The sequence below is a fragment of the Hypomesus transpacificus genome, chromosome 1 (genome assembly GCF_021917145.1).
Source record: "Hypomesus transpacificus isolate Combined female chromosome 1, fHypTra1, whole genome shotgun sequence".
Lineage (NCBI taxonomy): Eukaryota > Metazoa > Chordata > Actinopteri > Osmeriformes > Osmeridae > Hypomesus > Hypomesus transpacificus.
In genome coordinates, this window is record NC_061060.1 from 702462 (window position 1) to 729235 (window position 26774).

Genomic DNA, 26774 nt, shown 5'->3' on the forward strand with positions numbered 1-26774 from the left:
CAAACAAGATTCTTTGTACATGTTTAGTATTATTGAGACGGTGTGTGATTGTATTTCTAAGTTCTGCATCACTAGGAATGTGGTCGAAGTTCCTCCTTCCACAAGGAAACTTTCAACTTGAGAATGAGTTCTCAAAAGCACCATCTCTCCCATACAAAACATAACCTTGGCATTAGTGCACAGGACTAAAGTTCCCTGAACATCTAATAGACTAATGAAATTAAATGTTTACAATAACGTATTTTCAGATGACGTCTCTTATGACAACAAAAATACATTTGCTGAGGAGTCAAGTCTTGGTAAGTATGTATACTGTAGCATAGCAACTTGCTACAGAGAATGATCTAGATAAACATCATGAGGTACTTGGCTACAGATGTTAATGTGCAATTAAGATACATGTACTGTAGCTGTGAGTCTGTGAGAAAGCACTGATTAGCACATATTGAACACAACACCTGGAAGCTCCTGTTAGGAATATCCATCATAATGTGGCAGTCTTCTGGGTCTGTCAAGTTTGACCAAACTGTGCCAGTTACCACAAAGTTAAACATTTTGACTTTTGATTTGCCTAGAAGAACCAACTTGTAGTTAACATACTGATTACTCTCCAAGAGGACAGTAATCCAATAAAAAACATGTTTATCTGCCCACTGTTGAATACAAAACACAGCAGCTTCCACTGAGTGGCTGTTTACTGGTCCTTATGAGGGTTTAGGCTGAATACGAAGTACTAGTTTAGAATACTTAGTACTGACTTTTTGAGGGGAAATATTCCATTATTGAAATATTTTAGGACCAGATATCTTTCTAAGTTGTAAAACCTTCTTGTGTTATAATTACATCATCAATCTGCTCAGTTGTCTCATTTGAAATAATTATGATATTGTTTTAGGATCAGTTATTTTACATAGACTGCTTTTTCAGTGGCATTTACCTAATAAGGCGCAGATAAAATCAAAACATAAAAATATATATATATATTTTTTTTTTTCTAAACCAGCATTCATCTGAAAGAGGTAACCCTGTTGCGCCTAGCTGTGGTTAACCAACGATGACATAGACAGGGTCATGGTTATGTGTCTGGACAGAGGAGCGCTGGAGTGGAGAGCATGTATAAACAGGGCTCCTCCTGGAGACCAGGTGAGGCTGGGAGAGCTCACCACCCCGACCAGGAGAGCAGCCCAGGGGACGCAGCTCAGCCAGGGAGGGCAGAGCGGGGCGGGGGGTGGGTGAGGAGGGGAGAGGGGGTGGGTGAGGAGGGGAGAGGGGGTGGGTGAGGAGGGGAGAGGGGGTGAGGGGAAGGAGGGGAGACGGGGTGAGGGGCAGGAAGGGAGAGGGGGTGAGGGGCAGGAGGGGAGAGGGGGTGAGGGGCAGGAGGGGAGAGGGGGTGAGGGGCAGGAGGGGAGAGGGGGTGGGGGGCAGGAGGGGAGAGGGGGTGAGGGGCAGGAGGGGAGAGGGGGTGGGGGGCAGAAGGGCAGGAGGGGTGAGGGGCAGAAGGGCAGGAGGGGAGAGGGGGTGAGGGGGTGAGGGGCAGGAGGGGAGAGGGGGTGAGGGGCAGGAGGGGTGAGGGGCAGGAGGGGAGACGGGGTGAGGGGCAGGAAGGGAGAGGGGGTGAGGGGCAGGAGGGGAGAGGGGGTGAGGGGCAGGAGGGGAGAGGGGGTGAGGGGCAGGAGGGGAGAGGGGAGAGGGGGTGAGGGGCAGGAGGGGAGAGGGGGTGAGGGGCAGGAGGGGAGAGGGGGTGAGGGGCAGGAGGGGAGACGGGGTGAGGGGCAGGAGGGGAGACGGGGTGAGGGGCAGGAGGGGAGAGGGGGTGAGGGGCAGGAGGGGAGAGGGGGTGAGGGGCAGGAGGGGAGAGGGGGTGAGGGGCAGGAGGGGTGAGGGGTCACTGGCCTCCATCACTGGATGAGGGGCTCTCAGACCGGGCCTCTCTCAGCCCTGCAGACCTCTTCTGTTTGTGTTTGGACTTCCTCAGCATCCGCACCTGAGACACACAAACACACACACTCTGGTCAGGATGAACACACCGTTTACAGATGTGGAGAGATCACCAGTCATGTCCGGTCTGGAGGACTGTGTTGACCCCTGAGGACCCGGGTGACCCCCTGACCTTTGGCCCGGCGGCAGAGATGATGATGTGTCCTGGGGCCTGGATCCAGGGCTCCCCGTCCACCTGCACCGGGAGGGGCTTGGTTACCGTGACGCGCACGTAGTTGCCCTGGGCGATGCGGATCCCCGAGCGTAGCCCACTTTGCACCTGGCCCTGTGACACAAACAATACTCTGATCTACTGTCCCGGAACAGCAGGGGTCAGTAGCAGCAGGGGTCAGTAGCAGCAGGGGTCAGTAGTAGCAGGGATCAGTAGCAGCAGCGGTCAGTAGCAGCAGGGGTCAGTAGCAGCAGGGGTCAGTAGGAGCAGGGGTCAGTAGCAGCAGGGGTCAGTAGCAGCAGGGGTCAGTAGCAGCAGGGGTCAGTAGCAGCAGGGGTCAGTAGGAGCAGGGGTCAGTAGCAGCAGGGGTCAGTAGCAGCAGGGGTCAGTAGCAGCAGGGATCAGTAGCAGCAGCGGTCAGTAGCAGCAGGGGTCAGTAGCAGCAGGGGTCAGTAGCAGCAGCGGTCAGTAGCAGCAGGGGTCAGTAGCAGCAGGGGTCAGTAGGAGCAGGGGTCAGTAGCAGCAGGGGTCAGTAGCAGCAGGGGTCAGTAGCAGCAGGGGTCAGTAGGAGCAGGGGTCAGTAGGAGCAGGGATCAGTAGCAGCAGGGGTCGGTAAGAGCAAGGGTCAGTACTCACCATGTGCACCACCCCCGTCACCCCCACCACCTCCAGCATCCCATCATCGATACGGGGACGACCAAAACGACCGTCCCCCTCTGATCCCCACAGGTCTGCTCCAGATCCCCAACTAGACACACACACATACACACACACAGTAGAGGTTCATAATTGTCCAAGTACTTAAGCCTGTGTATGTGCAAGACAATGAGTGTGTGTGTGCTTGCGTGTGTGTGTGTGTACCTGGGGATGTTGAGGAAGATCAGTCCCTCTATACTGGGCAGCTCCACTTCGTGTTTGTCCACCTGCAGCCGAATGTCTTGATGTAGGTTCCTGGTGTGGCTAAGTTTCTGCAGCCCTGCCTTCACATACACACCCTTGTTGTGAAACCTAGACACACACACACATCAAGAGAACCTGGTTAGGCAGGGAGGCATGTATGACGACAGCAGCTGTGTGTCCTCCCGGCAGACAGGGGGCGATGGGTCCAGAGTGTTGGGTACCTGCTGTTGAACTTCTCTGGCTCCTCCTCGCGAGCGTGGTGGAAGTCAAGGGTAAGCTCTGCGTCGATGCCCAGACCAAAGTAGTTGTTCATCTGCACTATCTGTGGTTCAACAGCAGAGAGCAGCACTGTCACACATCTCAGGAACTCCAACCAGGAACCAAGACAAACTTCACACACACCAATATCTCTATTAATAACCCCCTCCCCTCCCTCCCCCCCCCCCTCCCCCCCCCCTCCCCTCCCTCCCTCCCTCCAGACCTTGGGAGGCTCCAGGTAGCCGTTCTCCTCCCCACCCCCGCTCATCTCCTGGGCGTCCAGCAGGATGGTCCAGCGGTCCATCTGCACCTCCTCTGCCTCGTCCACGGCCTGCAGCACGTTCTGGGGGTCCTCGCCGCTGTAGCCTGCCCCCCAGCGCAGCACCCGGGCCAGGTCGTTCCCTGAGGGGGACAGGGCGTCAGGGACAACACGCTCAGACATCTGGGGTCAGCTGCAGACGCTGTGTGGGTGTTTGGGGATGTCTGGAGGTGTGATTCTGTGTGTTGGTGGTGGTACCAGGTTCATGACTATCTGGGGGCTATGTTCTGACCTGTGCCCAGAGGGATGATGGCAATCGGGGGCTCAGGACAGACCAGCTTGTGCCTGACGGCCTCCAGGACTCCCAGGACCCAGCCCACCGTTCCGTCCCCCCCACACACCAGCACCCGGAAGTGGGGGACCTCCCTGAACGTGTGGAGTCTGGAGGGGAAGAAAAAAAGCAACCAAAATATGAATGTGTTTTTTTTTTTACAACTTAAAAAGCTAACCATTTTCTATTTTTCTTACAGGGATACACAAACGGTTGTGCACCATTGAGATCACTACACAGAGAAAAAACTAAACACTTTTGGCTCTTAAATAGGCACCAAACACTTTTTTTTTTCTTCACATCTCCCAGTCTCACCCTGCCAGTGGTCCACCATTGGTCAAGTCAAACACTTGGTGAGGGTTCAGAAGCTTCCGGAAACTGTAGAGCAGCTCTCGTCCTCTCAGGCCTCCACTCCTGGGGTTCACAAACACCAGCAAGGGACAGCAGCCTCTCTCCAACTTGTTGTGCTGTGTGGGTTTACAAAAGTGTCAGCTGATGTGCTGTGGAGTTTTCACAAAAGCATCATTGTTGTTACATCCTGGCTGACGCTGCCTTCAGAACTGCAGCCAAATTGCAGACTCTTGAAATGTTAGATTTCGTTCAAAAGGCAGCCCAATCTCACCACCAAAAAAAACTAGATATCTCTACCAAACTTTAACTACCGCCTGCAGGGCAGCGAGACTTGTGTTACCAGTATCTGGGGTATCACCAGGGAGGTGAGCTGTTTGTTGCAGACAGACGTGTCCTTGGCTAGCATGTAGACTCTCTCCGCCTCTGAGAAACACGATATCTGCAGCACCAGCGCTCCTGCCACCACGCACACACACGCACACGCACAAACACACACAGAGGTCAGGACAGGACACTTTTTCCTGCACAAAAGCAACGTAATAAAATACGGTAATATAAGAGGAGTGAGACAAGTACAGTTAAATATCCCAGTACTGTTACCGCCAAATACCACCACTCATGGAACACCTCGTCCAATCAAATAACTTGGCCAGGTAAAAACGTTTCAACAACGCAGCAACAAGCGGATATGGGTTGTGACAGAGGGGAGACATGCAATACTATGGCATGGCACATGGAGCATGTGGACTCATTCAGCTCTTGAAACATACTGCATGGTATTACTCAAAGTGGAGCACTGGCCTGTATTGTGAAAGAGCTAGAGCAAGGAAGGGGTTCCTTGACAACTTGCCTACCTTGGCTCCCGTACACATGCGTTGTGGCAATCAGGTGACCTGTAGACAGAGACAGAGACACAGAGACACAGAAAGACAGAGAGACAGAGAGAAAGAGAGACCGAGAGCAGAAGAAGAAGAAATTAGGTTGGAGAGGTGTCGGTATTGATTGTTTTTCTAGTGCCCCAGATGTAAACGCCTGTTAAAGCCAGCTGAGACAGCGCTAGGTGGCGTGAGTAGGGCCAGGCGGTGGTGGTGGCGGTGGGGGTGACGGGGGGTGAACTGACGCTTGACAGCCAGGTGTTCCTGCAGCAGGTGGGAGTACTGGTCCTTGTTCAGCAGCGGGGGCAGTCCTCCTATGAGCAGCTGCACCTGCACGCTCCTGGTCCTGCTCTCAGCCACGTAGAAGCGAGTCTGGTTCATCTGCCTCAGGGAAACCTAGAGGAGAGAACGTACCATCACGCACTGCAGTGATTTGTTTCCTTTATCTAGTTCACCTCTAAACCCGTTGTTTTTTCCGGTATCAAACGTCCGAAAAGGACTTCAGACTTTTCGTTTACTGAGCGACACCAGGGCCTACATGCTCAACATATTCAACATGATATGGCTACAAGGATGCACCCATGAATACAGTCACCTCGATACTACATAACCCAGGTGGACAGACATTAGTAATAGAGCACCTTCCGGATCTCCTGCAGTTTGTCCAGCAGCATCTCCTGACCAGTCAGCACCTGTCTCTGAACTACAGTCAACACAACACAATACACCGTCAGTCTGATTAACCGCCTGAGTGACCTTTGACCCAGAGAAAGCTTTTTGATCTGTTCAATTTGATGAATGTGTATTTTTGCCCTGAGTACTGACCTTGCCTGCTTCCCATGTACACCTCTATAAGGTTGAAATTGGAAGGGTCCTCTGCCTAAGGTGAACAGCTCAAAGGTTACCAGGAGCAGATAGGAAGGTGGATTGGCTGATACAGTATATTGGGCATTAAGACTAAATAGCCTTTATTCCTAATATCAGGTGTATTAATAACATCTTGTAGAAGCACCTGTTTTTCCAGTCGAATGAGGACTTCCTGGATGACAGAATCCACTGTACTGTTCTTGGATATGGAGATGGACACATAGGGCGCACCAACCCTGTACACACACACACACACACACACACTTTTTGGTTACGGTTTATAGTTCTAACCATCGTCTGGTGGACGGTCCCTTTAATCAGGTGGGGGGGGGGGGGAACTACACTTCCCAGAAGCCCTCACTTCTGCCAGCCGGCGTAGATGTTCAGCCCCTCCGTGTCCTGTGGTCTGGCCCTCAGAACCCACGCCTCGGGAACACAGTCCTTGAAGATGCTCTTGTTGTCAGGGTTACCGTTGCGGTTCAGGATGTCGTCGGACTGCAGGGGTGCTTGTCCGTACTCGTGCAGGTCGTAGTCCTTGGGCTCGTCAGGTAAGTAGAAGGCCCTCAGCGCAGATTCCTGCAGGTCACAGATGGTTTAATGACTTCCGTTACTTCACTACTACACTGTTCAATGAATTGAATGATTGAAGGCACTAGCGCTGCTGTAGAAAGGAGCTAGTGTTCCTTACATTTCCAGGCTAAAACAAAGTTTGTAGCCTGAACTGTACCAGTGAACAGAAGGAACACTGAAAAAAAACATCCTTTGTGTCAGTTGAGTTATTCACACGTTAATCAGGCTCAGATAACGGCAAGCTTCTCACCAACACTTCCTCATTCTTGGTTATTCGAGGAATGGAGACCAAGCGAAAGAAGCCCCGCTTGATGGCATCATCCCCATCTGACACCTTCAACACCTGCTTTCCTGGGGTTAGCAAACACACACACAGGAGACAGGGACTCTTCAGACTAACACAGAGTTAAAGGGATGTCAGTTTGTAGTGTGAGTTTCAGGTTTACCATGCGCCAATCACTTTATTATTATGCTGTTGTTTGTGCGTACCTGAATCTGGAGTGGAGGCAGGCTGGCTCTCCTTGGCTGGAGCAGACATGATACTGTCAACCTCATCAAAATGATCTAGGGAAGGAGAATGTGAAATGGTCAAATCTGGGGCAAAAACATGAAACAATCAATATCCCATTTACCAAACAGAAAAGACTGTTTTTTTCACAGAAGAAAGTGTGACTGTGTCTGCAGAAAAAGCAAGAGGATGTGGCTTATGAGCAACAGCTTTAGTTAGTGTGAGTGTGTGTGTGTGTATACACGTATATGTGTGTGTGAGGGGTTTAGTTAGTACACAGGCGTGTGTGACAGGGGTTTAGTTAGTACATAGGCGTGTGTGTTTGTACAAATGTGTGTGGGAGGTGTAGGAGGGTGTGTGACCGCGGGCGTACCCAGCTCATTCTGGCAGCTCTCAGAGATGCGGTAGCAGTGCATCTTGCTGAAGTTCCTGGAGCTCAGCTGAACACAGGCCGGTCTGAGCAGCACGCCGGCCAGCCGGCCCAGATCACACACTGGAGGCACGATGACGTAGCAGGCAGCATGCGCCTGGAGAAACACCACGTCACAATGCCATCCATCTTGCAGGCGCTAACATGAAATGTACTGTACATATACCGTCCTCAGTCCTAGCCTGTGGTGACCTGTGGTGACTCAAATAACTGGTACTGAACTGTGGGGTTGTTTTGGCAGAGGACACCGTAGGCCGCCACCTAGACTGTGCCAGGCTTTCTTGGTTTAAGACACGTTAACCTTTCTTTCACATAAGTTCTCATCTAGATCTCCTGAATTCCTTAACTCCTGAACCCTCCACCCAGCAGGATCTAGTCCTTCTAACCCTGACCCTCCAGCTTGCTGGGTCCTAGAGCCTGCCGGGTTCTCCAGCTCACCGTCATGCCGCACCACTCGCATTTCATCCCGGCCAGGACGTCAGACGAGCCGCAGGTGCGTCGGCACACCTCGCAGCGCGCCCCTGAGGGGATGTTCCCCTCCCTCCAGTGGTGGTGGAACACGTCCTGCAGCAGGAAAGGAAACTCTCTGTTTATTTTTTTCATTTCATTTCTGGGGTCTAATCTGGCGTCGGACACCTGTTCTAAAAAAAGATTTCAAACCAGAAAGCACACACACACACACACTACACAAGCGAGATCCACAGACAAACACTTGGGGTTATCTATGTATCTAATTACAATTTATCCACAGCTGTTTGGTTTGTTGTGTAACGATATTGATTTCAGTGCAATCCTGTGACAGATCACATTCTCGAGCAGATCAATTAAATGCAATCCACCCCCCCCCCCACACACACACACAGAGGGAAAAGGTAACATAACACAGTAACTACAAAGCAGTCGTAGATCCTAAACTTCAAGTGTTGCGTGTTGTTTTATGTCGAATCAAAGCCTAGCCTTCCAGGCCCTTCTCGGTTCACTAGCCTCTGCTCAGCAGTTGGCAGATTCTCTATGCTGCTAACAGAGTGAAGGATGGGATTACAACCTTTAAGTGTCTCGTGTACAGGATGTGATTAAACAGCATCAGTCTCCCCAGACTGGCAGGAGGTAAGTGCTAAAACTACAGTTTGTTGCCAATGATCAATAATCCAGCCCCACTCAGACCTCAGGACGGCAGTATCAGAGAGCAAAGCCAGATCTAGCACTTGATTACTACTTCTCAGTCTACAGCCAACAGCATGGTTGTAGGTCACCTGAAGCAGCCACTGAACAGACAGTGTGGTGATTTCAAACCACACAGAAAGGTCAGACTTACAGACAACTATGGAGAGGAGCGGGAGCAAGGATTGGAAAAGTCACCTGTGCTTGTTGCTGAAGGTAAATAACTGTGGAAGTCATGAGGTGCGGTTATGCTACTGGACACTTACTCGATCCTGCGTCCCATCTTGGTGGCACACACGGCAGTCCCCACAGCTGAACATCGCACAGTCAGTGTGGACATGGAGCTCGCACACTGAAACAGGAGAACACAACAGGAGATTTAAACTGAACATTAGCTGGGGACAAACACCTGTATGCTAAAACTACCCCTATACTGCCCATAACTATTAGTGAAATTGTTTCAATGATCTCTTGACACTTCACAGGCTCCTACTGTGCCCCTGCTAAACCTACGCCGACGAAACTGATTCTGCCAACCAAGATACCATTTGTTATTAGAGGCTCACTAACAACCAGGTTTATGTATATCTTTCTTAAATATATAACCAATATTGGCCGTGTGAACTTTGTGTTCAGTCGTTTTTACAACCTGTGGTTTGAGGTTACAGGTCCTAAAGGATTGATATGTTTGTGTTCTTTTGGTGAACACGTAGCAAATGATTTAGATGCTACTATTAGTAGCATTTGCAAACTGTGGGCCTCACTAAACGGTTCTTGAGACAAGTGTCTGCGGTTTTCTAGATATAAGGTTTCCATAAACGGTCTTCAAACTTCCCTGTTACAGAATACTGATGTCACTATTATTCAGTTCTGAAGAGATTAGATGATCAAACTCAACAAAAAAAATGATGTTAAATTCTTTGGTCAAATCTGTGATTTGACAAATTTCTAGCCAGACAATGCCTGTTCTGTAATTAACTCCAAATGAAAGAGGCTACAGAAAGATTCACCAAGCAGGACCTGAACAACAGACCACTGCTGACAGCTTGCGCCCACACAAAGACCAATCATTTGTCTCCCGCTGTTGCTCATAGATTGGGTTGGTGTGCCCTGGCTTCTACAGAACCATTATTAGTGGGTTTAAAAGCAGTGCTGAAGCCACGATTGCACAAATAAGCACACCGGCCACACTGATGTTCAGAGGTACAGTGGTCAAAGCTGGGACACACAGAGGTTTACAAGTCATTAAAATACCAACCTTCACAACGTAGCGCTGTGTTTCCTTCAAGGTGTTTTCTACACACACAACAAAATCTTTTCTTTTGCCCAGCTGGACCGAAACAATGAGCAACGGGGAGCTGGAGAGGAAAAAACTAAAATAAGCACACAACAATGGTGTTTCCATCCTGACACCTTCCTGTGTATGTATACACCAGCTCAACCATGCGTTTCGATGCTCACAACAAACAATCACTGGGTCTTGAGGGGTATATCAGGCCAGGGTATGTTTAGGGGTACATGAGGGTATAATGAGGGGTACATGAGGGTATATTGAGGGGTACATTCAGCGGTACAGGAGCAGTGACATCACTCACCTGCACCAGCGTTGGGGCCAAGCATGAGCACACCGTTCTCAATGTCTTCAGGCACTTCTCATGGCACATGAAGTTACACACTGTACACAGCAAGGAGAAGGGAACCATCACCCACACTGTACACACCAAGGAAAACACGCAATTACGCTCATTCCGGTCATGCAGATTTATGCTTCGGAAGGATTTGCTGTGAACATGTACTTCACGTAAGACAGGTTCACAGCACATGTAAACACCTGTGATGAACTCAGGGCACGGCGATGCGAAGGCGATTGTAGCCAGATATCAGATCTCGGTTCAACACCATCAAACAGAATGCAAAGGAGCAGTTATTGAGTCAGTCACCTGAGCCAGTCTATACCTCTCCACTGAAGCTCTTTGAACAAGCATCAAAGGGGCTTGTGACAGAACGTCTGTCTGTAGGCTACAGCAGAGGGGCTTGTGACAGAACGTCTGTCTGTAGGCTACAGCAGAGGTCTTCCACCCTGGTCCTCAGGGTGGCCCTGCATGTTCTAGATGTTTGCCTGCTACGACACACCCGATTCAAATGAATGGTCGTTATCAGCTTTCTGCTGAGCTTCATAAGGACCCTTTCATTTGAGGTGTGTTGGAGTTTCTAAACATCTATCACCTCCAGGGCAGTGGGCCCTAAAGGCTTCTGGTCTAACCACAGCACAGCGGTGCTGCCACAGATCTGCATCCACTCAACAACACGCACACCTACACAGCTGACACAGTAAGCAGGCTTAAAAGTTGAATTGCCTTTCTCTCTGTCTTTACATAAGCATACATTTCCATGCCCCCCCCCCCCCCCCCCCCACTCCACCCTGTCTGTGTTATTCTTCTCTCCAATACAATCCAAGCCTCTCCTTTACTACGGCAAGCATCCACGGGTCCTGTTGCCATGCCAACCGGGAAAAGTAAATCACGACTTGGCTGCAGTTGATTGCGCAACACAGGCTTTGCATCGCTCCCTGCTCCCCCAACACCACCCCAGTACCACTACCGTCGCCCCCCCCCCATTCTCTGCCCAGTAACACAGAAGCCGTCCATCATATCTGCTGTCGTACTCGGCGCTGTGTCGTCTTCTTGTTAGAGGTTATGGTCGCTAGTATAACTTCATATAGACCTGTGGTTGTCAAACTGGGGGCGGGGGGGGGGGGGGGGGGGGGGGGGGGGGGGGGGGGGGGGGTGAGTAAGAAAATAATTTAGAGGATGTGCATTTTTTTTTTATCGCCATCAGATCCTTTTCATAGTAAACTTTACTGAAAGGCCCGTTTTTCCACTAACGAGCACTTCACCTGTTACGTTTAGGCTAGCGATAGCCTTCCTGGAGTTGCTACCATCAACATGTGGGTTTTCCTGTCCCCAACACTTTGTTTTCTGTAAGCTTGTCACACAACTTGGTATTTCACACTTATCTGCTCCTATCACGGCCTTGCACTATGGCCCTGCAAAACTCACGGTGTTGTCGTCTGATAAGTGTTGCTAGCAAGACGTAAACTTACGTTCATTCATTTAAAAGTTAAATATAGGTTAGCCTTTCTTATAAAACATGATTAAGTTAAGCAATTGGTTTGACCGAGAACTTCACTGCTAAACATTAATATGCTGCATCTGGACAGTCATCTACAGTGCACTAATCAACAATGCAGTTAGCCTGAAGGCTGATGTTCTGGTGAGGGTTGTTTACGGACCTAGTTGTTGAGATAGCTAGCTAGCCAGCTACAGAAAACAAAACAAGTGCCAACTGCTCTTTTGAACTTACCTTCACATAGGAATCCGACAATACCCCATATAAAATCGCTGCAGTTGTGGCAGAATGTTGGCTTAGTGAGAGTCACTCTCTTAAAACAATGCCCGGGCGCGCTGACCTGGTACTTAGAGCGCGAGCCGGGAGACTGTTGAGCCTTTTTCCCCCCGGACCGGGGGCTCGCGCAGGGGCTATCAGTGCTGACATTTTTGACTCGAGCGCTTTCTGCCATCGTCCCCGCGTAAGACTCAAGTCGAGGACAACTATCTGTCTCCAACGTTTGTGGGAAACGACCGTTTCCGCAGTCAGGCAGTTGCTGAGCTAGCTAGCAAGCTCTCGCTAGAAACGCGCTACGTTCACCCTCGCCGAGTCACTCCCGACCCGGAGCGAGCGGTGCCAGCTGTGCTCATGCGACGGTGGTCTGCTGAAGACGATTGATGACAGCCCTCCTGTTTAGTAGCAAGCTCGGCAACTATGCGGATGGAATAGACCAACTAAGCTAATTCCTTGTTATTACGAGTTCTTCATTACAGCTATTAGCTTGCTGGCTATAAGCTTGTCAAGAACAACATATTTAGGCTGGTTTCCAGGAAAAATGACAAAACAATAAGCTTCCAAATTCCTGCATGTGAGGCGGCGGTAAATCAAAGACATCCTATGACATCAACAGAAACAAAATTACCGACAGCGACAACTATTCAGTCGGGAAAATCAACTGTTTAGTGTTTTCATTTTTCTTTCTAACGTTGGCAGTGCTATAGTTGGGAGGCAGTTCTAAATGAAAATACTCCAATTACTTCCGCCCATATCCTACGCCCTAACCTCCTTGCTTCTGTGCCATCATGACATGCAGCATGTTCTCAGCAAGGTCTGAACCAGAGCTTTTACGATCAGCATCCCAGAGTCAAGGGCTTGGCTAGTAAATCAGTACAATCAATTATTCAGCGGCCTTTGCTAGTTGTATGATGGGCTTAGTTGAATTTCTGCCACATTTCACACAATTAGGTAAATATGCAAAGATCTCGCTGAAGATGTTTGGGGCTACTGCCAGTAGAGGGGTTTAGAATTCCGAACAGGCTCTCACTTCCATATGGAGGGAGGAAGCTTTCGCTGTTCTGATAGCCTACCAATCAAATAAAAGTAGCGCAACTACACTTGGCAATCTCCGCTGTGTTCAAGTCTACCAGTTTACGGACACAAAATTGAATGTATGAGCTTAAGCAACAACCTATCATTTTACTTGCCCCCACCCCTCTTTGTTTAACACAAAACATAATCAATATGTGAATTATTGCAGGTGTGGGCCTTAACTTTCAACACAGTATTTCACACAGGACACAGTCGGTTAACTGTTCCCGCTAGCGGTCTCCGTTCACCAAAATTGTTTCTGTTCGTTGAGGTTACCGGTCACCTACACTGGGTGACCAAGCTTTGTCAGATGCTGTTGCAAACTCTACGTGTCCACCGTCATAAACCACCGTAGATCATAAACCATACTCACGGTCAATAACAAACTTGAAAACATATTCTGCCTTTTAAAATATTTATTCCCTCTGACTCACCCCTCTCTTTCTGTTCATATGGCTTACCTTTCTTTATATCATTTAAGTCTGTCTTTTGTTTATGTCACCATTAATCCCGTTCTCCAAGGGACGTTTGAAATATTACTAATAGCCTACAGACTTTTCTTAACATATAACTATCCTACTCTTTATTTCACTTGTTTAAACTCTCAAACATAGACGTGACTTTTCCAGAAGAATTTTCAACACTAGATGTCAGCAAAGTATTGCGATTTTACAATGACAACCAGCCCAGTTCCGAATTCTCATTCTCCATCACTTCTCTGCATAATGAATCCTTGCACATTTTAGCACACCAGGAACACCCTCTTGGTGTTATGGAACAGCTTGAATTACAAAGAAAAAATAACTAACTAAAATCAGGGCTGTAGTACTTTATGTGCTGTCCATATTTAGCATGGATTGCATCCTTTTTATTTTAGTATCCCTGCTCTCCAAGATCCAAATTAAGTTAACTAAAGATATAAGTATTTTCTTTTTAGTTATGGTTAACCGTCATCTGCTGAAATATGTTCATGGTTTGTAGCATCTTAACTGCCATTATCCCCAGTGTAATTGTCTGGCTGTGTAATGGGAAAGGGTGTGCGCTAGTAGGGCCTGTCATTGCATGTCGGTACAGCTCTGCGTGTGTGAACACACAAACAGTTGGAGACTTTGGGGGGTTCTGTGTTGGCACTTACACTTATCATCTTCATAAGTAGACAGGGATTAAAAGTGTGAGGTGGGGGGAGAGAGAGATGTGTATATAGAGAGAGAGATGTATGTGGTAGAAAGGAAGAGAGATGTACGAGATAGAGAGGGAGAACGCCACTCATTCAACCACACAGGAAGGCTGTGTGGTTGAATGAGTTGTGAAAATGTATGGTAAAAACAGGATTTTGCTTACAATTCGTCGTATTTTGAATGCTTGGGGCCAGTGGCGGTTCTAGACAATTTTTAATTGGGGGGGCCAAGGGGGGGGGGGGCAGTTTTTAATCAGTGGGGCACATTAAAAAACAGAAACAAATGATATTTAAACATTAAATACTTTTATTTTGCTTTACATTAAAATCATACAAACGGCTCTGGCTCTCCCTCTTACAGCTCCTCAGCTCTCTCAGTACCTTGATATGTTTCTCTAACCTTTTTATTTACTTGGGAAAAAAAGACTGTAATGTCCCTTCCTAGTTTCATGATGACTACTATAAGAAGAAAAACGTGTAAAAAAAATATATATTTTATTCAGTCAGCTCAGGGGGGCCACAGAAGGGGGGGGGGGGGCAGGGAAATGTTTACAGGGGCACTGGCCCCGGTAGGCCCCCGTGTAGAACCACCCCTGCTTGGGGCGTTAAGGCAAATTAGGCAGAATGTTGTAGCGTGCTGCCATACACACATAGCGCTAAATCTCACAACACCTGCACAGGAAAAGTCTGTACTGCTTTGTCGAGCTCAAGGCAGCCTCACAACAAATTATGCTGAAACATTCTGTGATTATGAATATCATATATATAATATATATATATATATATATATATATATTGCATGTATTACTCTGTAGGTTACTGGAAGGTCTCTGGGTTCCCTAAGGCCAGTCATCACATCCAAGCGGTTTCAAACTACTTTTCCTACATTTTTGCTCTGCACTGATCTAGATGGCAGCAGCGGCCCCCTTCATCATGGTGTTTCATGGGTTAGGGTTCGTGTTCACTGGCAAATCCAGGGACCCCAAATCATGTGAGGGAAGTGACCAGTGTCCAGAGACCAGAGACCAGTGACCAGAGACCAGTGTCCAGACACCAAAGACCAGTGACCAGTGACCAGAGACCAGTAACAAGAGACCAGTGTCCAGACACCAAAGACCAGTGACCAGAGACCAGAGACCAGTGACCAGAGACCAAAGAGACCAGAGAGAGATCAGAGATCCGAGACCAGAGATCAGAAACCAGAGATCAGAGACCACTCACACTCTCACTCACTCGCAGAGAGAGTGTAAAGGGGAAACTCCATTTGTGAAGTAAAGATATGTGGTCATGTTGTGAAGGCAATCTCAACTCTTATCTTTCATTATAAAATCAGCAGCATGTCAGCCCCTCCATTTCAATGCTCATGTTTTATTGAAGAAAATACCCATTCAATGCCTGTAGCGAACTGATACTGCAGTGTGTTCAATTTACCCAGTGATCAGTAGGTTTGTGAAGGTATGTGGTTCTGCCTTTTCTGTTAATACGAATCAGTCGAACAGTCGGGGTGTCTTCTCCGTTGGGGGTCGTAAGTGCGAGGAGTCAGCGGGTGGATGATACCGTCGGCACGTGCATGCCTTCGCATTTTAAACAACACCAATTTAGCCAGCAGGAGAACGAACATGCTGGGATTTCTTCTTGAAAAATATCTGTGAACTGGCAAATTAATACAAACTGGCATATCTCAAATCTGACAATAGTTAACGCTGATCATTTTCTGGATTGGATGAGATCTGAGAACTTCTCTTGTTAGGGTTTAGGGCAGATTGCTGTGTTTGGGAGTTGAAATGTTCACATTAATATGTATTGGACATGTAGCGCTTGTTGAGTACGCATGTGCAAATGTTGGTTGTGTCAGTGTGACGTTGGACGGCACTGTCCAATCACCTTTTATTCTCACACAACAGTTGTAAATCAGATTTTCTAAATATGGCGACCGCTGAACCGGTGAGTGGATGTATAACCATGTACTGTAGATAAATGATCATCTTCTTTGAGGATGTTGGGCTAGTGTGGCATTTGTAAAAAGTTGTCAGGTGAACGGTCCAGATTGGGGTGTAAAAGGTATACTCTAGCTGGCTGAATTAGCAAGAATGAGCTAGAGGAATGCATGGTGACTTGGAATGTCCGACTTTTGGGTGGGATCACCCATCTACGAGTCTCAATCTCCAGCGAAACACATTAATGTAACGCCTAGAAAAGTTACTGTAGTAACTTTCTATGTATATGTCTTGTTTACTTTCCCGCAAATAATATTTGCTTGTCATTACTTGGCTGCAGTCCCCAAAAGTAGCAAGCTAGTTTTTGACAGCACGCCACTACTTTAAGTCATGCTTGTCCCCGCCCCCTTCTTTATAGAGCCTGCTTGTAATGTCAGCTAGCTAATGCCCGATGACTAAATCCTTTTATGGTGAGAATGTGTAACATTTCAACCGAGCCCAGACTCAATTGATGCATTATGCAAGTAATGGATTAAGCACAATCTTAAACTTTGTATAGGAATCTACACCTAAACAATCTAATTCTGACGAAGAAGAAAAATGTGAAACAACCGGTAAAGAAATTGCAAGTCCTGAAGACTACATCAAACATCCTCTTCAAAACAAGTAGGCTAAGTACCATTCATCCCTGATTTACAAACCTAAACAAGTAAATAAAACTACTTCTGTAGTTGTAATATAGTTTATTCCTTAGGTAGGTTATTCAATTATTTACCCACAGGTATAGTCCTACTAAAATGTAGGGTTTTGCCTGTAGATGGATCACATGTGACTGTCCCTTTGGCCCTTGTACTTATGCAGGTGGGCGCTCTGGTTTTTTAAGAACGATAAAAGTAAAACCTGGCAAGCAAATTTGAGGCTGATCTCAAAATTTGACACAGTGGAAGACTTCTGGGCGTAAGTGATCCTTTATATTAAAACTGTGTGCTTGTAGTCAAACAGTGAAATTACTTCAAAGAAGTTGTTTTAAAAGTGGGTGTGTCTACAAGAAGCGATCAGATATTGAGTGTATATCAATCTCTTCATAAAAATCTAATATAAATAATGTAAATACAGCAGTCGAAGTGACTTTCAATTAGGCAGGTAGTCAAAGTCTGGTTGTCACAATCCATTGTTTCATTTTGCTTTCTCAGGCTTTATAATCACATCCAATTGTCGAGCAACTTGATTTCTGGGTGTGACTACTCGCTTTTTAAGGTAAGAGAAGAATACTCTCTTCAAAGCTTCGTTTTCGCAAATCTCTTCTACTCTCACTTGGAATATTTCTGACCCCCTGTAGTCAGCATGCCTCAAATATACCCTTCTCCTTGGTCTTATTATTCTACTGCTCATTCAAATTTGAATAATTTACTAAAGTCAGACATGACAAAAGTGTAATTTAAGCTCTAGTTCAGCTGGTGAACCTCACAATGCTACATATTTGGCAAGAAAAACAAGCTGTTGTCCAATTAGATATCATTCTTGATATTGCATGAACAACAAAACTAAGTTTTCAGGAACCTGCATAGTTCAGCTGGTTACCATCTTCACTCTGACTAATTAGGAGCTGGCAACATGTATGTGTATTGGGGCTGATGGCTGTAGCTGGTTGACCTCTGACCTTGACCTGTGCTGGTGGGCAGGATGGCATTGAGCCCATGTGGGAAGATGAGAGGAACAAGCGTGGCGGCCGCTGGCTCATCACGCTCTCAAAGCAGCAGCGCAGGGCGGACCTCGACCGCTTCTGGCTTGAGACGGTTAGTCACCAAACCACCCTGTCACCAAACCACCCTGTCACCAAACCACCCTGTCATTAAAACACAACCGCCCCACACCCACCCAGCCAAGTACCAGAACCCTCTGAGTACTCACGATTGTTATCGGTGTGTGTTGCAGCTCCTGTGTCTTGTAGGTGAAGCATTCGACGACCATAGCGACGATGTGTGTGGTGCTGTTGTTAACATCCGAACTAAAGGAGACAAGATAGCGATATGGACGACAGACTACGACAACAAGGATGGCATCACACACATAGGGTGAGGTGGAGATACAATCAGAGCTCACCAAGTAAACGTTGTCTGCCACATGAAACCACATCCAGATCACACGTAAAAAAAAAAAAAAAAAGTTTATGTTTGGAAGAGTTTGGAAAAAACCCACTGAACTTCCCAACAAATGCCCTGATTTTACATACAGTACATTGAGGATCAATCATGGCTCAGTTTACATGATCTATCATTCACCCATAGCAAGTTCCTTCAGATTGTATTGTTTTAGTTTTTTACAAGTTGTGTTCTCATCCTGTGTTTTTCTGTTTTTCCCAGACGCGTTTACAAGGAAAGGTTGGGTGTGCCATCCAAGGTAGTGATAGGTTACCAGTCACATGCAGACACCGCCACCAAGAGTGGCTCTTCAACCAAGAACAAGTTTGTAGTCTGAGGAATCTCGCACTGCATCCTGGGAGTCCATTTTGATTATTTTGTCATCTTCAGATTTGTCTGTTCTGTTAACCTTCCTGTGTTGTTTATGAAGGTGCTGTTAACTGTTTACCTGTAACCCTTTACTTTAATACGTTATACTTTAGCCATTAAAAAATGAGCCTAAGCTAGTCTCTGAGACTAGCCTAGCGACTAGCCTAGCCTCGGCGACTAGCCTATAGCCGCTAGGCTAGTCTCAGAGGCTAGGCTAGTGAATGCCTTAACAGGAGCTCTGCTGCTGTGGATGATGGTTGTACAAAACATGGCTGTAAATAAAATGTACAGTGAGTTGTCTTTATTCATAAAGAGCTAATGTGCGTTCTCCTATTTAACTCCAAGATTTCAAATGTAAATCACCCTGGAGGGGTAAATCAGGTTTAAGTTGATTTTGGAGTAATTTATTTGACCATCCTTTTCTGGTTAACTTATTCTGTACTTTTCTACATTTCAAATCATAGTAAAGTCATTCAGAGCTCTAGCTCACTCTGACTATAATTACCCTACAATATCTATTTCAGCCCTTAAGACTGCTTATTTTGGGTGAGCTAGGGCTCCTAAGTGCACCTGATGTTTTGTCTGGTGGCTTCAGTCAAATGTTAAATGGTCAATCTTATGGGAGACGGGATGTATCATTTACAGGACACTGCTTAACACTGTGTAGTTGTGCAACGGCTTCGATAAAAATAGTAGCCTACAAAAAAATACAAATGGTGCTAATCAGTGTGAAACCCTGAAGCGAATGTGACGCTTTGTGCGACACCTCCAATCCTGCAGACACCCTGGATTAATCAGACGTCTGGTTTCGAGGTGTTTGATTGTGCAGCTGGATCTAGGATGTAAATAAAAAAACGGGTATTGCTGAAGGTGATGGGGACAGCTGTGGTGTCACGTGCTCCACCTGTCGAGACGGAGGAGCAGTTGGCAGGAGTCTTATCCACGCGGAGGCAGTATATGCACACGCTGTGTTACCTTTAGTTCACATGATTATCCTCCAAAAGGGGCCTTGGGAAATTGCTATTCCAATCAGGGTTTCACCATAGTGTACGGACAGACTATGGAGAAACAGATATCTGTAAATAGCAGCTGGAGTTATTTTGTTGTCATTTTTTCTATTTCAATTTCCCCACAATGCCACAGGCAACTTTAAAACTCCAGCTCGCTGCCTTCTGAAAGCCGTGCAGCGGGGGCAGAGCCGGAGTCATGCCGAGCAACGGTCCTGAGGAGATGTTTTACCCCTGCTTATGTCGAAGCGCAGATAAATTATAACCCCACAACTCTCCCGGTCTCTCCAGGCGCTTTTGACATAAGAAGCTCTGAACATCTCGCGAGGGAGAGCTGTTGTGTGCAGGTGCTACCTGCTTTGTGAGTGCTGGATAATGATGTCACTTCCTGCCTCCCCTCTGAAAGGCCATCCATTACAGGATCCATTAATTTGTCAAGAAGCCAATTTTAGTGCAGTTTTTGGGTCTCCCACTTGCACATAATGGAAAGCCTTGGACCTTATGGGAAAATTAATCAATTTATAAAAAGCATTCCTTGTATTTATGCATAATTATGTCCACAAACACACGTAAGAAAATGTTGTATACACATGCACGCATGCGCACACACATACACACTAGCAAGCTATTATGTAATGCAGTAATAAAGACTTCCGTTCAGTCTCCAAGCTGTTTCTCTACACAGTGCTCTACGCAGGTCCCTCGTTGTCTGCATTCATCTTGGAGACGATCGGAGATTTCAAATTGATCTCAGTGGCGCGGAAGTTATTCCCTAGCATTTAGCTACCGTCAGTGTCGGAAGCATCCGGAAGTTAGGGGAACAGAGCCCCTCTATATGTGATGTATTCCCCCCAGTCACCAGCATCATCCATCTGTAAGCCATCTAAGCCAGCGCGACACTCAGGGGTTTTCTGACCCAGTTGGTGCCAGGCTTGTTTTGAAGGCGCTGAAAATGCTTTTCATACAAAGCCTGACCTTGAGCTAACGTTCAGTCCATGCAATGACGGTGTTACCCTGGCAACATACATAAGTGATCCCTACGTCAGTGGCCTGGATGCAGACTGAGATGGCCCGAGTTGTGGAGATCTCTATGTGGGCTATGTTTGTAAGACCCTTGGAACTGAGTCTCGCATGTTTTCCTTAACTGGAAGCATAGAATTTTAAAACGTATAATTGAACTGTCGTTGTGTTTGGTCATAAATAACAGTTTTGGTATATTTTGATGCGAACATTTATATTTTGGTATATTCAATCTCCACAGTTTTAGCAGGTGCTTGTGTCTAATAATTATAATTATTTATTTAGCAGACTCCATTAACCAAGGCAACGTACAGAGACTAGGTTGTGTGAACGATGCATCAGCTGCACAGTCACTTTCTTCTCACCAGAAAGACGGAGCACAAGGAGGTTAAGTGACTTGCTCAGGGTCACACAATGAGTCAGAGGCGGAGATGGGATTTGAACCTCCTGGTTATAAGTCTGTTTCTTTAACCACTGGACCACACAGCCTCCTCTGTGTCTCTGTGTGTGTCTCTCTGTGTGTGTGCTTGTGTCTCTCTGTGTGTGTGCATTGATTGGTGGGTTGTGTAATCCTTAATCGTGACAATGGTCATTGAGATTAGAGCACTATCCTTGCCTGCTACGCTTTTAGGTGCATGATGGGAAACAGCCTGTTAATTGCCCCTGACTGTTGAAAGTAAATTAATTATTGATTGCTTTCTCTACTCTTCTTCTGTACTTACATACTCTTACAAATCCTTTTATCTCTCCCTCTGTGTAAGTACATTTCCTGCTTTCCCTTCGTTATGCAAGGGGGGATGTCCATGGACCACTAACCACCTCATTAGTCTAAAGGATGTTTCTTTTTTCCCCCCTTTTGTTGGTATTCCGTACATGGATGGGCTTTTGGAAAACCCACCAAAAAGCTTTTAAGCCTCTTGTGTTGGTGTCCTCCTCTCCCAACACACCCCTGCACATCTCACCTTCGCCCTCTCTCACAACCACTCCCGCATGCGCACTAACAGATACACGAGGGGGAGGGTGGGTGGGTAACCCCCAGGTTTGAGGTCCACAAGTCTGGTCTTTAACTGATGATGAGGAGCATGAAACTGGAGAGATGCCGAAGACTCGACCGGCATCAAGATTCGCAAATCAAATGTATTTGTATAGCCCTTGTATAGTCACAAAGGGCTTCACATACGCCCATAGAACTGCCCCTCAACCAACCTAAACCCTCAAGATTCTCCATGTTGATTTAATCTCCTCGGCCTCGAAAAGGAAAAGCCACTTGCGTCTGAAATGTGCTGGAAACAATGTATAACAGGATGTATAACCTGGTGTTTATTCAGCTCTGCCAAATGTCAAACCTCCTGGATTAAAACTTTAACTTAAAATAGGTTTTCAGTGTGTGTGTGTGTGTGCCTGTGCATGTATGTGTGTTTGAGAATGTGGAAAATTAAAAAGCTTTTCTGAGCAACATTTGCCAAATAATACAAATGATTTCAAGATGAATACACTCTTTTGTTTATTGAAAGTTTGAGTCCAAATCATCAAAATTGTTTCTGGTGATGAGAACATTAGAATACTTCCCAGGATCAAGCCACTCCAGTACCTCTCTGTAGTGGTTCAGGGAGCATGTACGATCTATAGCAGTAGGCTGCTGCTATACACACTATTTGCCGAAGAGACAAAAAGGCATCAAAAGTGCCTGTGTAAAGGTGACTGGGACCCTGGTGGACACTGTATCAATTAACATTTAGACTTTGGCCTCATACTACCTCCTCCAATTGAGTGTTCTGCAATTCTCAGATGAAACATAAAATTCACAATCCAAAGGCTTCCTTTCTTCCTCTTTTCAGTCTTAAAAGAAAGTCCAACCATTTTTAGTATATGTGGCCTCAGAGCTTGTGACTCGTGAAGTGTGGCGCAGAGGATGGCTAGGCATGCTGAAGCTTCGATCGTTTTTGCTGTTGGACACCGGAAATATGGCCTGAATATTGAGGGGACTAGAAAGTGCAACCAGAGTAAGTTTCATGCATGTGCCACTTTCCTAGTCAAAGTTAGCAGGGGGTGCATTTCCTGGCAAGACGCAATACAGCCCTGCCCTGAAATGCACCCCCCATGTAATTTCTGTTCTGTATATCCCAGCATCAAATGATTTTTACTGTACATTGAGGGGACTAATATGAGTAACCAGAGTAAGTTTCATGCATGTGGCACTTTTTTCTAGTCAAGCACAAGAGTCCCTCGATGTGGATCCATCTGGTTCATAACGCCTGGTGATGAGACGTGTGTCCCTGCCTGGTGATGAGACGTGTGTCCCTCTCTTGCCCCTTTAATGGTGTCTGTTCTGACCTGGTACAGGCCTGATGTTATCAACATTTTAAAGACGTTTTTTCTTTTGTAAACACTTCAGAAACTTCAGGAGACTTGGGGAATGTTTGTGTTCCCCATCTGTCCTTCTTCGCCGTGGTAGAAAACACACATCACCGTTTTTTTTAAGGTCATTTTTGGGCAAATGGTGTCCTTGTGTCAGGCCTCCCTGTATACTTTCCATTACATATCCCATGAATGATTCAGCGGGCACCGTGTTTGTTCCAAATACAGCTTCATTCATATTTCATACTTGCTTTATCCCAAATCTTCTCCTGTCTTCAACCACCCAGTCGAATCATGCGCTGTGCTGGATTTTATCATCACAGGATGAAGTGCCACGTCTGCATTTTCAATATCATGGCATCTTCATGAATTGTGAATTGCGTCGCTGATGGAGTTGCTGTTTTGCTTCTGGTGGCATTTAGTCGCACAAGCTACAGTTGTGCTCCCGGTACAATATTATTACAGTCACTGTACAGTCACTATACAGTCACTGTTAAGTAATTGTGGACTGCAGATGTTACATGCTGTTGTCCAATCTCCCTGTCTGAGTTCACCATGGGAGTTTCTCCCTGTCTGAGTTCACCATGGGAGTTTCTCCCTGTCTGAGTTCACCATGGGAGTTTCTCCCTGTCTGAGTTCACCATGGGAGTTTCTCCCTGTCTGAGTTCACCATGGGAGTTTCTCCCTGTCTGAGTTCACCATGGCAGTTTCTCCCTGTCTGAGTTCACCATGGGAGTTTCTCCCTGTCTGAGTTCACCATGGGAGTTTCTCCCTGTCTGAGTTCACCATGGGAGTTTCTCCCTGTCTGAGTTCACCATGGGAGTTTCTCCCTGTCTGAGTTCACCATGGCAGTTTCTCCCTGTCTGAGTTCACCATGGCAGTTTTGGGTCTCTCTCAAGGTAATTTCCACTGTTCACAAGCAGGCAATTCATGAGCATCAATAAGTGATCATGTTGAGTTTCATGCTCTCACGTGGAGTGCAGTCATTCTCATCATTTGAGGGCACTCACTGTACATTAGCTCTAGACGAGAGTCTGTTAAAGGACTCAAATATTATATAAATGCCTTACGTAAGTTCCTGAGAAGAAGAGTGGGAGTGTGTTTGTGTGTCGGTTTTTGTGAATGTGGGGGGGGGGGTTGAGATCAAGCTCCTCCCACGCTTTGGAAGCAACGATTTCCATAACCCCTCCTCCTCTCTCTCTCTCTCTCTCTCTCTCTCTCTCTCTCTCTCTCTCTCTCTCCCCCTCCCCCTCCCTCCCTCCCTCCCTCCCTACCTCCCTCCCTCCCTGATGTGTGGCATCACCTCATCAATCTGGCTCCCACCTCCATCCCCACATCAACACTGGCTCAGGATGAGCAGTGTTTCCCACACATAGACTAATTTGTGGCGGTGCGCCACAGAATCAACACCGGCCGCCACACATTGCGTTTCGTAAACATTTTTTTTTTTCGCTATTTAGGTAAAAACACGCAGCGTATTCGTTCAGCTGCATTTCCTTTCCCTGCTCTCCCTCCGTCTCTTTCACGCACGCGTCTTTCTCACATACACACACAGTCACTACGTCAGCACACGTTAGCAACGATGCATACGCCGTTCTAGTGAGACCGACAGCTACATCAGCGAGCCTTCAGCATTAGTGCCGTAGCTAAAGGTCTAGGAAAGTTGAGGCTACTTTTCGCTAGGTACCGACGGACATGTCTTAATCGAAGGTTCCCCTTCGTTGTTTTGGTGAGAAGTTTCAAGAGCTAGCTACTTACCCGGCGTCATGGAGCCGACCAGTTAAATAGTTATTTAGCACCCTGTATGCAGCGTCGCTACCTGCATATGCAGAAATTATTTGTTTGTTGTTGTTGATTGATTTTGTGAATTATTTCGACCCCCCCCCCCCGGTCTGACATGAAACAACACCCCCCCCCCCCCCCCCCCCCGCCACATATAGCTTTCTAATCTGTGGGAAACACTGATGAGAACTCAGAGTGTCAGCGAGTAAGTTAAGTGTCAACACTGTCTTTCTTCTCAGGTCACCACAAAAGCACTTGAAGCTGTCAGCTGCTAGAGAGATATGCTCCAGTGTTAGTCAGTTGCAGGCAGATAGGTGATTAAAGCCTGTTTGAATTGTTACCTTGTGAAACACTGCACCTGCTGCATTGTGTGGCTCATGCATTTTTCATGAAAGTACTGTTGTCAAATTAGAAGAAAAAAAATATTGTGACCGTTCCTTCAGGCAAACTACCAAAGCAGTACGTGGGGTGGGGGGGGGATGGGGGATGGGGGAGGGGGGATTGTGTATACACTTGGGATGAAAATAAACCCAATTCAAATTACTTGATTTGAAATGAATGAATCTGAAATGAAGTCCATCTGACTGATGAAGTGAGGTCTGAATGTTTCCCTGCTCGTAACCATGACAACCATTGTCTACACCCACAAAATTACAAGCTTTAGATTAATAAAGGAACCTGATATCCATCTATGATCTCATACAGCATATCACACACAGATAACATCATCTGACGACGTTTAAAGAAATGAGACAGTTATGTATGTAAAACATGAATGACAATGTTCATATCATGTGCCTATGATTACAAAATGACACAGACACTCGGTGTGTGAACAGAAAAGCTTCATTAAAGAACAGGTGTTTTACTGTCAACATCGAGTTGCATCATCGCAAGAGCCACAGTGCGAACACTGAGACAAGGCTGCACCAAAGACTGAGCAGACAGCGTCAGTAAAGCTCAGCGGTTAGAGCATTTAGCTGCAGATCAAAAGGTTGCAAGTTCAAATTCCGCCCTGTTCTGTACACTGCTTTGAATTTAAAAAAAACTCCAGTCTTTTACAACAACACAGCACTTGAAAAGAACCATCACAGCCGACATTATATCTCCATCTCCGGCTGAAGGATTCCCCTCAATGAAGCAGAGAAGAACCAGAAGGACTGATCACAGACCAGCAGGGGGCCCCATGTCCTTGCACTGGACACTAACACCAAGCTCTTAGTATTCCATGCTCGGATCTCACACTGTGCAAGTGTTTATCATACGAAATGTATTATTAAATTCCAAGCCTACAAAATATTGACCCTGGTATTTGTCTAACCTGATCATGTTTATTTTATCTCCCGGTAGCGTGTAAATCATGCCAAATCAGCTTTAATTACGGTGAAGTGAAGTGGTGTATTCTACAGTTGAGTAGAACAGATAGGATTCAAGGGCAGGATGTTTTCCAATGGTTTCCACCGACTTTGGTTACCGCTGTGTGTGTTTATGATGTTATCTGAGAGGAATAAACCAGGAGGCAGATAATTGGGATTTATTGAACATAGTAAACAACATGGCCGTACATTCAGCTAATGTGACAAGCAGGACGGGGAGAATCAGAGCTCATATTATAACGAGTCATGCTCCCTGGCTTGAGGACATGAGCAGGTGATCGCTGGCGAGACGACACAACATCAGTGATAAAAAGTCTTCCTGGTATCCCCCAGCTTTCTTCTTCATTGGTCATTATGCGATGAGATGGAGGTTATTACAATACCCAGCAGTTAGAAAGTATGTAATATGTTTCGGTGACACTATTTGTTGTGCGTGTGTGTGTGTGTGAGGGAGGCAGGGAGGGAGGGGTAG

The 26774-nt window shown here is 46.6% G+C and overlaps 2 protein-coding genes across 2 annotated transcripts; one reads left to right on the forward strand and one right to left on the reverse strand.

The window, feature by feature from the left end:
• Positions 1 to 1813: 1813 nt before the first annotated feature.
• Positions 1814 to 12812, reverse strand: LOC124469637 (diacylglycerol kinase theta). Its single transcript, XM_047023055.1, has 23 exons — positions 12023 to 12812; positions 10255 to 10334; positions 9918 to 10017; positions 8926 to 9011; positions 7937 to 8062; positions 7442 to 7595; positions 7050 to 7124; positions 6811 to 6911; positions 6352 to 6566; positions 6136 to 6226; positions 5949 to 6003; positions 5765 to 5826; positions 5369 to 5519; positions 5103 to 5141; positions 4589 to 4704; positions 4213 to 4364; positions 3859 to 4007; positions 3531 to 3709; positions 3271 to 3371; positions 3011 to 3157; positions 2786 to 2897; positions 2111 to 2263; positions 1814 to 1984 (listed from the first exon to the last, which is right to left on the reverse strand). Exons 1-23 carry the CDS (start codon positions 12237 to 12239, stop codon positions 1886 to 1888), a joined length of 2760 nt encoding a protein of 919 aa, XP_046879011.1. The 5' UTR covers positions 12240 to 12812; the 3' UTR covers positions 1814 to 1885.
• Positions 12813 to 16185: 3373 nt separating this feature from the next.
• LOC124467594 (eukaryotic translation initiation factor 4E-1A) lies at positions 16186 to 19073 on the forward strand. The gene is made up of 7 exons (XM_047019924.1): positions 16186 to 16256; positions 16809 to 16915; positions 17111 to 17206; positions 17443 to 17506; positions 17932 to 18045; positions 18185 to 18324; positions 18613 to 19073. The coding sequence occupies exons 1-7, from the start codon at positions 16239 to 16241 to the stop codon at positions 18725 to 18727; spliced, it is 654 nt and encodes a 217-aa protein (XP_046875880.1). The 5' UTR covers positions 16186 to 16238; the 3' UTR covers positions 18728 to 19073.
• The last annotated feature ends 7701 nt before the right edge of the window (positions 19074 to 26774 follow it).

Bases quoted from the DNA above. Each gene is read 5' to 3' on its own strand.
- LOC124469637 (XM_047023055.1), bottom strand. From the start codon at position 12,239: ATGGCAGAAAGCGCTCGAGTCAAAAATGTCAGCACTGATAGCCCCTGC. The intron at 7,125-7,441 runs GTACGCCCGCGG...CTCCTTCCCTAG, and splicing joins GAGCTGCCAGAATGAGCTGG to ATCATTTTGATGAGGTTGAC. The intron at 3,710-3,858 runs GTCAGAACATAG...TGTCCCCCTCAG, and splicing joins CATCATCCCTCTGGGCACAG to GGAACGACCTGGCCCGGGTG.
- LOC124467594 (XM_047019924.1), top strand. The intron at 17,507-17,931 runs GTAAGAGAAGAA...GCTGGTGGGCAG, and splicing joins GTGACTACTCGCTTTTTAAG to GATGGCATTGAGCCCATGTG. The intron at 18,046-18,184 runs GTTAGTCACCAA...TGTGTGTTGCAG, and splicing joins ACCGCTTCTGGCTTGAGACG to CTCCTGTGTCTTGTAGGTGA.